This window comes from Antechinus flavipes, chromosome 5 (genome assembly GCF_016432865.1).
Source record: "Antechinus flavipes isolate AdamAnt ecotype Samford, QLD, Australia chromosome 5, AdamAnt_v2, whole genome shotgun sequence".
Classification (NCBI taxonomy): Eukaryota; Metazoa; Chordata; class Mammalia; order Dasyuromorphia; family Dasyuridae; genus Antechinus; species Antechinus flavipes.
The window spans coordinates 13267415-13280356 of record NC_067402.1 but is presented as its reverse complement, the minus strand read 5'-3'; the positions used below and the strand labels follow the sequence as shown (position 1 = coordinate 13280356).

General features: G+C 39.9%; 1 protein-coding gene across 3 annotated transcripts in view; it reads left to right on the top strand.

Moving 5' to 3' along the window:
• HYCC1 (hyccin PI4KA lipid kinase complex subunit 1) overlaps positions 1–12942 on the top strand; it is a 102302-nt gene that overhangs the window by 64631 nt on the left and 24729 nt on the right. For all 3 annotated transcript variants that reach the window (XM_051962228.1, XM_051962230.1, XM_051962229.1), the window contains 6 exons: positions 459–539; positions 1568–1683; positions 2095–2190; positions 5301–5417; positions 9472–9559; positions 10016–10175. In XM_051962228.1, coding sequence (XP_051818188.1) covers positions 459–539; positions 1568–1683; positions 2095–2190; positions 5301–5417; positions 9472–9559; positions 10016–10175 — 658 coding nt within the window. The remainder of the gene's footprint in view (positions 1–458; positions 540–1567; positions 1684–2094; positions 2191–5300; positions 5418–9471; positions 9560–10015; positions 10176–12942) is intronic.

The following is a 12942-nucleotide window of genomic DNA, read 5'->3' as shown; positions in this document are numbered from 1 at the left end:
TTGAACAGATTAAATTTTGTGGTTTTGGTTTTCTACATTATGTTATTTGTAAGGAAATTACGAAGGCTTCAATCTCTCTCCTTCCTTTAAAGGAATATAGGTTATTACTACTTTTCAAGGGAGGTGATTAGCTTGTCAGGTTTCTCTAATTAGTTCATTAGCTACTTTCTTTTAACCAATTTAAGGGGAAAAATAACCGTAAACACGTTACATGTATTAAATCAGGAAAATTTAAACAAATCAAGGGATTATTTCTGATGCTTAAAGAATGTATATATACACATGCAAGTTCCTAACAGTTTTATTTTTCTGGTTCAATGAGTGGAAAGGCATTTTAAGTTTTTAGATAATTTTAATTATTTAGGCTAAGAAAGTAGAAATTATATGTGCCTGTATATGCATATTTGTCTTGTAGACTTTAATTTACATATCTTTTTTTTTTCTCTTCTTTTCTATAGGAAATAGTTGACAAACAGGGACATAACAAAGTGTTGAGTTTTACAATCCCATCTTTATCTAAGCCATCAATATATCATGAAGTAAGTGACTTTGATCCACGTTAATGTAGCATTTCTGGCCTCTGAAGTTTTCCATTCCATTGTTATGACCAGGATAGGGCAGAAAAGAGGGACTCACCGTTGGCATGATAGGAAGGCCCTGATGTTTGGGCTTTGCCCAAAGTTAAATGCTTTCCAAGTGTAGGTGAACTTTCTTGCTGTGTCTCCCTCTCCCAATCTCTTCTGTGTGTCTGCTCACCGATCACCTCTTTCTATATCCAGACATGCTTCTGTCATCTCTTGCTCACAAATGTATGATGGCTTCTGCCCAGTGTTCTTAAGTTAGCCTGGCACTGACGGCTCTATGTGATATTGTTCCAATTTTGCTTCCAACTCTATCCTACATATCCCTCAAACATATTCTCCACCTCAAAGAAACCAAATTCAGGTCATGAATAGGCCATGTGTTTGTTTGGCCTCTGTGCTTTTGCTCGTAGAATCATCTACGTTGGGGGTGGGTCAGGAGACTGGGAGAGCTGCCCCATATTTTTAGTGGAATATTTTATAAAATCTTTCTTTATAATGCTCATCTTCCGGAAAACATAAATGAATATGGGTGAGATGAGAATACATTGAGACAGATTTAGAAAAGTTTTGAATGGCTGGAGCCTAAGGAGAGTTATTAGCATAGCATACAGGAGAATGCCTTAGGCATGGCATGTTTGTCACAAAGGTGTCATATTTACCCAGTTCACAGATGCGCCAAAGCTTAAGAGAAGAATAGCTCACACACTAGATGACTTTTTTGATCTTCTCTTATCTTTTGTCAAGTTGATAGTTTTATATTTTGAAGCAATCGAATTTTATCAACCTGGAATTTTTATTGTCTTAGTTTGTATTTATTAGTCAATATCAAAGAAGATTTAAAAGTAAAACATTGATTATTAAACTATCTGCTTATTTTCAGTACACAATATACCTATTATATTATTTTTCTTTAATAACATATCTTCTAAAAGCATTTGTTATGATTACTTTATTCAGATTTTTTTTTTTTTTTTTTTTTTTAGCCTTCCAGCATTGGTTCCATGGCTCTGACAGAGAGTGCTTTAAGCCAGCATGGTTTATCAAAAGTTGTTTACAGTGGACCTCATCCTCAAAGAGAGATGTTAACAGCTCAGAATAAGTAAGATTAAGCAATAGAATTTGTTGTATAAAAATCAGAAAATTATTTTACATCACACTTACAATTTGTCCATTGCATGCTATTAATTTGAACAATTTAAATATGATTGTATTTGTAAGGGAAATTTGTAAGGGAAAATTGTAAGGGAATTGTAAGGGAAAATTCATCTTTAATCATAGTACTCTTGTTTCAGAATTCATCTGGAAAAAATTAATTTAAAAAATTGTCATTGTTCATTCTCTTCAGAAAGTTAGCATGAATTTTGAAGAGTTTCAATGTAGTATTTGTATACTATTCTGCTCCTTCCTTTTAGTTTTGAACACAGATGTAAAACACTGTATAAATGTTAGCTATTCTTCTTATTATTACATTGGAATGAACATTTTGTGAAATCTTTTTTATTTTCTCTAGGTTTGAAGTGTTGACATTCCTTTTATTGTGTTACAATGCTGCCTTAACCTATATGCCCAGTGTTTCTCTTCAATCGCTGTGTCAAATTTCTTCAAGGTAAACTAAAAACTATCAGTTTTTACATGTTGTGCTTATTCACTGTTTGCAATGATAAGTTCCTTGCTAAACTTTTCCCAACATTTTAAAAATTAAAAATTCCAAAAAAAGAGGCATAAATTTAGCTAAATAAAGAAAATATAACAAATATATACGGTTGGTAGTGCTTAGCACTGTGCCTAGCACATAGTAGGCTCTCTTAACAAATGTTCATTCAATGGAGTGATTGCTGTATTCCCTTAGTAATGTTTTTGGATCCAATTTGTGCTTGTTAGGAACCATGATAGAAGTGAGAAGAGGGGTGATGACTGGTATTTGTTTTGTTTTTTAAACTCTCCTGCCAATTAGAGAGCCGTAGGGGTGAGAGTGGGGAGGACACTGGCAGCTGTGCTTAGCACAGTGTCCTAATGGGGCCTTCACAAAAGCTTGTTGATTTGTCTTAACCTGGCACCGGTGAAAGTCAGTTTAAGGAGTGAGCAGATAATTTAGATCTTGGGAATTCTTGTGGAGGCTGTGGAGCGTTGGGCGCTAGCCAGAGGGAGAAAGCGTTGGCCAGCACTCAAATCCAGAGAAAGCGGACGAGGAATGGGAGGATCAGAGGAGAAGGCAAGCAGGAAGTCAGCGGCCAAGAACAACTAAAAACTCTTGGGAAAACTTCACCATGTTTTTAGATTCATGCCTTAACTTTTATGATTCCTTAATAGAATGTAATAATGTTTCCTCTTCTTAAAATGATATGAAATTACATCCTTTGTCTTTCTTTACCAAATATGTGGATGCCAGTTTTTCCAGGACCCATGGTTCCATCAGCATGAACTTTCCCTCTCATCATCACCTCTAACCCAGTAGCTAAGTAGAGTCCTTGTCTGTGGTCACAAGACAGGTTTTGAATTCAGCTCCCTTGCCTTCACATGCTTTACTCTGTCCCAGGGGGATGCTATGCTTATAAAATGAAAGCAGGCCACAAAGGATGAGTCTGTCCTCTTCTGCTTCTTCCACTATTAAGGACGCAGGTGGTCCAGTCTTGGCCCAAACCCTCAGCAGTTTTCCTCCCTGCTCCCGAAGTGTGTCCCGACTGTCGCCCCAGTGCCTTTGCCAGCCTCCTGCCTGAAAGGCTTCCCTGAAGTCACAGCTTGAGGTGGCGTTGCTCTCCCCGAATCTGGGAAGCTCAGCCCACTCCTTTGTGAGGTCTGGCTTGGGGCTGGATAGCCTGTGCTGATCCTCTGGTTTGTTCTGAGAAAAGAGCCTGGATTCTGCTCTGGGAGTCTGAGCTCTCCAAGGAGGTGCAGGCAGGACTGACTCCTTTGGAACGGCTTTTTGGTCTCGGGTTCAGAATCAGGCCACTTTCACATGAACGCACAATAAAGGAGCCTTTTTGGTGGACACTGCTGTTTTTCTGCACACAGCAGCCCTGTCTTTTATATCTGGCAAGTCCCAGGGAGATGACATTGGGTATCAGGCTTGGCTTGACAGCATCTTTTTGCGCCTTAGGCCTATGGCTGTATCTGTCTCTTGAGAAATGGCTTATAGAGTGGAATTGATTGAAAACTGCTCACTTAATGAAGGAAGTGGAGAAATAGAAAGAGGAAGTCAAGAAATGGAAAGAGGAAGTCTTACTAACTCCCATGGGGTAGTTTGGGTAGGAGCTCTTTTGGAGAGGGGGAAAGAATAAAGACCAGGGAAGCAAAAAAGAAAGAGATAGGCAGTTTTTGCTTTGAAAATGCATTATCTTGGTGTCTCAATGAGCTCTTTTTCTCTTATCTGTGTCACAAATGAATGGAATGTATCTTACTTCTAAATGAGTTTGTCAAATATACAAATAGAAAACTCGGTTAGCAGTCTTTGCTAGCTTGCTCCAAGAGCTGGTAAGTTGCTGACAGTGATCACCAGAAGAGTCCCTTTTTCTGTGGAGGCACAAATTCCCCCCAAAGTTCCTTTTTGGAGTTTGCTGGCAGGACCACTGAGATCTCTTTCCAAAAGCCTTATTTCACTACATGATTTTAGGCTTTATTTTGGGAACTTCATATGGGAATTTAACACAGAAATCAAATGGCTATGATACTTTGTGAAAACATTGAAGAAATGGAGAATCTGGAGCCAGAGGGACTGGACAGATTCCTAGGAAAATCCCCAAGAAAGATGCGAGTGGGATACAAGGAAGAGATTCTAGAATTCTTAAGAACTAGAAAGGAGAAGTACAGAAAGAGGACGCTTAGGGTTTGTTTAATAATGCCTCTAGGAAGCAAGATGGGATCATTTAAAGAAATAAATTAATATTGATTTTAAAGGGGTTTTTTTTGAGAAACAAAAAATTCCAAGTGTTATCTCCTGTAGTTTACTTAGCATATATAATATTATGGATCATGTAAACAAAATTCATGACTGCATTTCTGAAGAAAGGTTTTAGAGATAGTCTGTACATTTTTATTCATATTTAATGAATGCCAAAAGCTAAGAAAATGGAAATAAATGAAGACTTAAGAATTCTATTAATGTGTCCTAGGAACATAGTGACCCTGAGAATGGAGAATACATCCATTAACCTTCTTCTCCTCTTTCTCCTCCTCCTTCTGCAGGAACTTGTTAGGAAAAGAACTTATTCTAGGGAAGGCCTGTATGTTAGACTTCATGATATTCTCCTTTGTCTGAGTTTTCTTCTGAGAGCCGGACCTAGTGTGGAACAGAAGATGTTGAGTTTCCCAGCAGAGTTCACTTTTCTGCCTACTCATGGGAAATGAGTCATGGCTCAATTGATCCATTAATTATTGATCCCCATTCAGTTGATTTATTTGCAGTCAGGAATATTGATTATTTGAGGCCATCAAAATGATCAGTCATACCAAAGGCTGGGTCCCCTCCAACATGTTAAGATGGCCTTAGCTAGCACATCTACAAAAACATATGGTTATACACCCTTATACACACATGTACATATGCACATGTGTGGGTATGTATACAATTGAATTCATTTAAGAAATAAACTTTTTTTGGAAAAGGTCATAAATTTTAATTTTCTGATAGAAATGTACTAAGTATATTACCTTATAAATGTTAAAGAATGCATGAACTAATTGGTCAATTTTGTGAACATGATATTTTATTTTTTCTAGAATTTGCATTTGTGGATACCCTCGACAACATGTAAGAAAATACAAAGGTATAAACAGCAGGATTCCAGTTTCTTCAGAATTCATGGTGCAGCTGTTAACAGGAGTTTATTTTGCCTTGTAAGTTTATCCCATGTACGAATTATACAACTTTTGATCTTTTAGAAAAAATAGTCTCAGTTAATATAATCTATATTAAATTAGATTATATTAGTAAAGTTGAAGGACTCAATTAGTCTTCTTCAATTTACATTTTAAGTATTTTTGTATAGAAGGATATAGAATTGAGCTCTTGACAAAGCTTGCTTCAGTGAACTTTTTTAGAATGTTTGAAAGATTATATATGTCACCAAGAAATAGATTATAGCAATATTAATATATCTTGTGATGTGGATTTTAAGCAAAATCATCTAAATCTTGCATCATTCAGGGATACCATAAGTCTTATTAAGGGGTAGTTAAATACCCATACAACTCTTTTCTTCTTTTCTATCTCTTATTTATTTTACAAGTTTTTCACAAAAGTACCTTGCTTCTTACAAAGATCTCTTCATGATCTTTTCTATAGCTTTCCAAAACCTCTCTTGATTATGTAACAAATTAAGAGCATAAATAGTTCAGTATGCTTATAATCCATTGTTTGTCATGATTATATAACCTAAGTGAATTTCTAGTTAGTTGGAATTTATCCCTCTTAGAAATGCTTCATAAATGTTTGTTGAACAAAGGAACATTTGGCCAGCAGGAGGAAATGAGATATTGTACCATTAGTATGGCAGTGGAAGTGAAAAAATCTTATTCTTTGGTCTCTTTATTCCTTTCATCCTGCTATATCGAGGAAGATCTGTCATTAGAATCACAATTAAGTCTGGACAGGGCTTAAGGAAAAAAAAAGTATTGCTGTTAGGTCTGCAAAAAAGTCTTCATTGATTTACTGAGAGCAATAATATTTACTTGGGCTAACGAGCCCTTGCTTCATATTTCTGCAATTTGGGAATACTGCAAACCTTATTTATTTACATATTTCATGTGATTTGTAGAAGTATCTTCTGATCCTCCCCAAGATATGACAGGTGTCATTTATAATTATTCTTACCTTCCCTGAGAGCTGTGTATTTAGAGCACTCAGCCATCAGAACCAAGATGAGGCCTTTGTTTGCCCTAGACAAGATTTTGAAAATTTATACCTCATTTGTGTTATTGTCCATTTGGAGTTTTGAGTCTTTATTGGAACATATATGCAAACATAATCTATATCAGTCAATCCAGCTTTTTTTTTTTTTTTTTTTTGCTGCGGAGGCATTTGAGGTTAAGTGACTTGCCCAGGATCACACAGCCAGGAAGTGTTAAGTATTTGAGGTCAGATTTGAACTCAGGTCCTCCTGACTTCAGGGTTGGTGCTCTATCCACTGCACCACCTAGCTGCCCCTCAATTCAGTATTTATCAATTACCTATGAGGTTTATACATGACATAGAGAGGAGAATTTTCTATCCTTATAGCACATGAAGTTATTTTAAGAATTGTCTTCCAAAGAGACCCTCCTGGTATAGGAGTATACACCCTAGGTAGTCCCCTGTATTACCTATTCCTGCCTCCAGCACTCCCACCCGCAGGGTCCTTCTCAGCCTTCCATTAATTCTGCCTCTCGGGTTCTTAGAAGTGAAGGCCTCCAAGACACAGGGGCTTGCCTGACCTCCCAGGACCAGAGATGGTCAAGCCCACATCTGAATAAGGATGCATTCTGGCAGCCTCCCCAACAATGTCTGTCCAATTTCAACTCAGAGACCTCTGGGGAAGAAGGACCTGCCACCCTTCAGCACTCCCTCCCCCCGTTCCTGTCTCTCTACCTAGAGCCAGGCAGAGTAAGTCTTATTCAAAGGTACCTGACGGGGTTTCAGACCCTCAGAAGGACCTCTCCCATCCTTCCTAAGTCTTGTCTGCCTTGACTCCCCGCAATAATGGGCATGGACTTTGGGTTTTCTGATTGAGAGATGCTGATGAAAAGTGTGAAAGGGTTGTCTGTTCCTCTTCTCATAAAGCCATGAGGTCCCCAAAGCCTGAATACCTCAAACCATTCTTACCATTGTCACAACTGAAGTTAGCTCCTTGGGTCCTGCCTCCCTTCTTTTCCTCCCCCTCCCTCCCGCCTATGGCCATCCTTGGTCCCTGCCTCCCTTTTTACTGTCCCTAGTTTCCCTTCCGGCTACAAACAAACCTGACCACCAAGCACGTGGAGTTCTGCCAGTCCAGGGTATTTCACATCCAAAAATGCCTACCCTGGGGATCTTGCTACATAATAACCTGAGCATAAAGGAAAGTCAGAAATTTTAAAGTCAAACAGAGGAAATTAAACCTGTTTTGTATCCCCAGATTGTTGGGTGTTTGTAGTACTTTTGGTACATAATTTGTCAGTCACCAAGTATTTGTAAAGGGTTTATTAAGTGCCGGGCACTGTGCTGGGCACCCAGGGTCTCAAAGAAAATAAAAAACCAGGCCCTGATTTCAGGGAGTCTAATTAGACAGGCAGTGACAATGGGGGAGACAACATAGAACAAGCCATACGAAGCATAAATGGAGAATGAGTCCCATGGAGGAAGATGCTAACATAAAGGTGGTTGGAGAAAGGCTTCCCAGAGCAAGTGGGATTTGGCCTGAGCCTGGCCGGAAGCCAGGGGAGGCAGAGGTGTGCTTCGTTGTTTAACAGGGAAAAGCACACTCAGGGTCAACATTCTCTCACAGACCTTCAACCCACTTCTCAGAAAAGTTTGGGGAAACCCTGCAGTAGAAGATGCTCTTGGGCCAGGCCCACAGACAAATTCTGAAACATTTCATCACCTGAAGCCATATCATCCTCCAGGTTTTCTCGTGGTGTCTCCCCCTCCTCCTCCCCACCTGCCACCTAGAGCACTTCCAATCCCCACCTGAGGATTGGAGAATGTTTTTTAAACTTTTAAAAGACTTTAAAAAAGTCTTTTTGTTAAAACTTCATCCTTCACATGGCTGCCAATTTGCCAGCCCTAAAGCCCAGGCCAACCACCTCATTCTCCCACTCAGAAGCTTAATTGGCTCCCTCTGGGATCCAATCTCATTTCTTAAGTTGGGCATTTAAAGCCCTCTCCATCCTGCCTCCAGTCTCCGCCTCCAGCCTCCGCTTCCAGGCTAAGTGCCCACTTCTGCCCTTCACAAGCTCTGCTTTCTGGTCCAGCTGGCCCCCTTGCCCTTCCCTGTGTGCAGCCTTCTTTCTGGCCTCTCGGCCTGGCCCAGGGTCTGCCTTCCCCCCTCCCCAAGCACCCCCTCCTCCAAGAGGCCTTTCGGCATCGCTTCCTTCCATCTCTACTGCCTCCCCCTGCCCTCCAAAATTAAGTTTTACTTTTCTGTGTGTAGATAGTTTAATATCCAACAGAATGGAAGATTCATGAGGGGAGGATTCTTTTACATTTGTGTTTCTATCCCTATGGGCTTGCCAGTCCATGGCACCCAGGGACTGCCTAGTGAATCTAAGTGGGTGACTAATGGTTCCCTTTGCCAGTGCCGCCCCCGAACAGCACATGGCCATAGAAAGAGGGGGCATAAAATGGATGTTCCCTTCTGCTCCCAGGCCAGCTGCCAGGCCAGCCTGCTCTTGCACTGCCCCTGGACTCAGGTGCAGACGGTGGTCCTCTCATGTCTACTGTCAGTGGATTTTCCCTTATATCTCTGTAAAACTTGCAGCTTGTACTTAGTTGAAATAATTAGTATATCAGTTAAAAGGTATACTTGTGTACTTCCTAAGGATTTTATCAAAACAGGAACAAAAATATCAAAATTTTACAGATCATATCCTACTAAAGGCTGTGGGAAATGATGGCACCACACAGTGTTCTGAATGTTCATTCAAAAGATATGTAATCTACTACATTTTGGACCCTTTGGAAGTTGCACCTTGTTTATCTGACTTTCCTTCTATAAATAGAAAAAACATTGGCGAAAAAAGAAAACATCGGGCCTCTTACTGCGTTAGAAAGGAATTCAAAGGTTTAAAACTATTTCAGGAAGTGGAATAGAGAGGCAGTACACCACTCTGCTAGCCGTCACTCTCACAGAAGATGAACGCTATAATGGCTAATTGTGATGTTGTTGGTATAGAGAGAATTAATGAAGAGAGTTACATTCTTTGGATTTAATTTTTGTAGTTATAATGGAGAATGGGATATGGCTCAGACGGCCCTGGAAGATATCCTGTACAGAGCCCAGTTGGAGTTGTATCCTGAACCGCTGCTGGTACGTGCTTCGTGACTCGGTCGAGTCTAACTGGACACGGGGACTTTTTCACTTTGAATTATGATAAGCAGTGGAGCCAGCGTTCACAAAGTATGAAATACACTGTTAATTAATTCTCAGATATTTAGCACCTTGGCTTATAGGGCAATGCATTGTTATTCATGAAAAGAAACTCCATCATTATTAAAAGTGTCCTGAGCCTGTCACTGAGGGCCCTCCTGACTCTGTAATAAGCCATTATGTTTTCTACGGGCGCATGTGGGTGTGTGTGTGGTTGTCCACAAATACTGACAGCTAATTAACATACAGAAATTTTAGCATCATCTTTGAATGCTCATGTTTTCTGGATAGTATTTATTCACACATGCATTTCCTTAATAGTGTAACGGGCTTGAAATTGTATCCCTGTTTGTTTATTTGATATTGATAATTTGAAGTCATTTTTTTCCTCCTCAGGTTGCTAATGCAATAAAGACTTCGTTGCCTGCGGTTGCCATGAAATCTAGTAAGGAGGGTAAAAGAAGCATTCAGGTTGAAATTACCCAAACTTCCTCGAGAATATCCAGAAATGCCGTAACCAGCATGTCAATAAGAGGGCATAGATGGAAAAGACATGGTGAGAAACATGTGCTCTAACAGGAGTATTATTAATTGCAAAATATTCATAAGCCCGGTTAGCTTTTCCTTATATTGTTACTATGTAAATAAATGGCACCTTAGGGACCTGGAAAGTGTTAATGATGCTCTGAGTATCTACTTACTTTCTGACCAAAACATGCCTGAGGCACCAGGAGAATTCACACGCCTTGTGCATATGTGTGTTCTGCATAACATGTTTGGGAAGGAAAATTAGCTTTGATTTATTTTACAAATATTTTTACTTCAAATGGAAGAGATGTAATTCAAATGGAAAAATGTAATTGCTCTCATTATATATTTTGGCTTTTGTACTTCTGTGAATGATTACGCACTCAATGTTGCTTAATAATGATTTTGATTGCTAAATAGCCACACCTGCAGATAGACACATAGGGGTCGAGACAGAACAAATAGAAGTGGTTTTGAGACATTTTTTTTCTTTTTTGCAGTTAAAGAATATCGCAATATAACAGCAGCTTTGAGCCTTTCTATTTCTTTGGAATGAGATTTTTCTTTGTAAAATCTATCATTGTTTCAGTAGTTCATAACTTTTATATTTTGCTGGTGTTTGCCACAGTCTTTCTTAAGGCTCTCTTCTCTCCCTTTCTTCTTTTTCCTCTTCCTTCTCTGCTTCTTCTTTCTCTTTTTCATCCCATCATCCTCTTCCTTCTCTTCCTCTTCATCATTATACTCCTCCCTCTTCTTCAAAGAATGATCCCAGATTAGAGGAAGGAACAAGACCTTCCTAGGGACCAGATTGCACTATGAAAGGGCTTATTTGGAGACAGAAAAAAAAAAAAGAAATAATCTATTTCCCAACCTCTTTCTATTGACCAAGATGGTAATAGTAGCTGCTCCTCTTTTTAGTGGTGAATCTGGTTTCAGCTGCTGTCTTGCTCTCTGGGGCTGAAGAAAAATAAGCAAAGAAGACAAAAGAGAGTGTGCTGGTAAATGGGAAATAAGGGTTGCCCCGGGGGAGGGGGGGCACAATGAGTGAGGAGGTGGACAGTGATCAATGGATAGAACTGTGTAGCTTGATTAAATGACTATTGAAGTAAAGAAGTTTTCTCTTTTAAAATGAATTCTTCCACAGTTTAAAATAGTGCCCCAGATTTTTGAAAGCACTTCAAGAAAGGTATAAAAATGGTAATATATCCCATTAGTAAGACATCATTTGGTGATTTAAACCACCCAAGCCAGATGAGACTCTTGGTTCTAAAACAGCAGATACTCTTAGAGATAATTTTGATACTTCCTTGCAAGCATTTGTCATTTTAGAAAACTATGCTGTTGTCCTAAACCCAGGAAACAGAATAAAAGATGGAAACCCACTTGATTATTGGGGATATTACATTGCAGATTGGCTTGCATGTTGATGTAATCATTGGCAAGTATGGCTGTGGATTCCATCTAGTCTGAATCAGTGATGGTGAGCTGCCCACCCCAGGATCCACAAGTGCCTCATTTTCTAGGAGATTAGCTGGAAATTCTACCAAAGAAACCCGCAGGAGGAACGTTGCCTTTCCTTTCTGCTTTGTCATCTTACCAAGATGAACAGAGAAAAATCATATTGCAAGTGAAATTTTCCCAGGTGCTAGAAACCAGGACCTGACACCTCAGTATTGAAAGAGACCCAGAAGTGACCTGGTCAGAGGTTTAACATTCCTGACCTGTGCTCAGCAAGCCCATGTCTGGGCTCCCCTAGTGACAGGGAGCTCCCTACCTTTCCAGGCAGCCCGGTGCCATTGTGGGAGCAGCTGACCTCACTGAAGCTTGCTCCTTTTGGTTCTGCTCTTCTTCTCTGGGATCAAGTAAAATAAGACTGTTTTTTTCCCCCCACATGTCATCCCTTCTGGCATTTCTGAGTTATCATTCTATTTCCCTGCTAAGGGAAATCTTCTCTAGGTTAAACATCTTCATTAAAAAAAAATGCTCCCTCCTTCCCTCCCCCTTACCTCCCCAGAGAATTTAAACCCAGCCACATGTATTATTTGCAAGCCTAAATTTTTTCAAGAGAAAAGAGATTGCTCTGTCAGTCACCTCTTCCATGTATTTTTTGGTTTTTGTCTATCAGATTTGTACAGATCCTGTTTTAGGGCAGTAAGTGCCTTGTCATCGTTGCTAGTTCTTGACCAGCTCTTTCTTATTGTGTGGCCTAAGAAAAATGGCCATGGTTTTCTCCCACACCCCTCTTGCTTTTAACTGGTCACTCCCTCCAGCCGAAGCACAGAGGTTGGTCTTCTGAAGTGTAATAGTCCTACTGGTAAAGATCTATGAGGGCTCATCTTGTATACAGTTAAGGGGACTTCAGTCCCACAGAATATGTCCAGCATTAGCCTTTGGGGCACAGGAAGCTCTTCAGCAGTGAGGGCCTGCTTGGCCTTGAGATTCAGCTCCTTCTCTTGGAGCCTCTGCTCTGTTGTACCCAGGACCTTTTCTCCTGATTCCCCAGGTACCTTGTGCTGTTTCTTTTTGGGTAGAGTTTTAACCTTATTTCCCTTTTTTGATCTTTCTTTGTCCCTTTTGGTCCTCAAATTTTGCTGAATGACAAAAGTTGACTCTATTGTGGTCTTTATCTCTGTGGTCTGAAGGATAGAGCCGCTAAGCTCCAGCTTCGGGAGATGTGATAACTTCCTATTCAGGAAGTTAAAGGATTCCCTCTCCTCACTTCCTTTCATCTTTCCCTCTTTCTTCAAACCCTTCTGCCACTTTTTCCGCTTCTTATTTCTTCTCCGTCTTCCTCT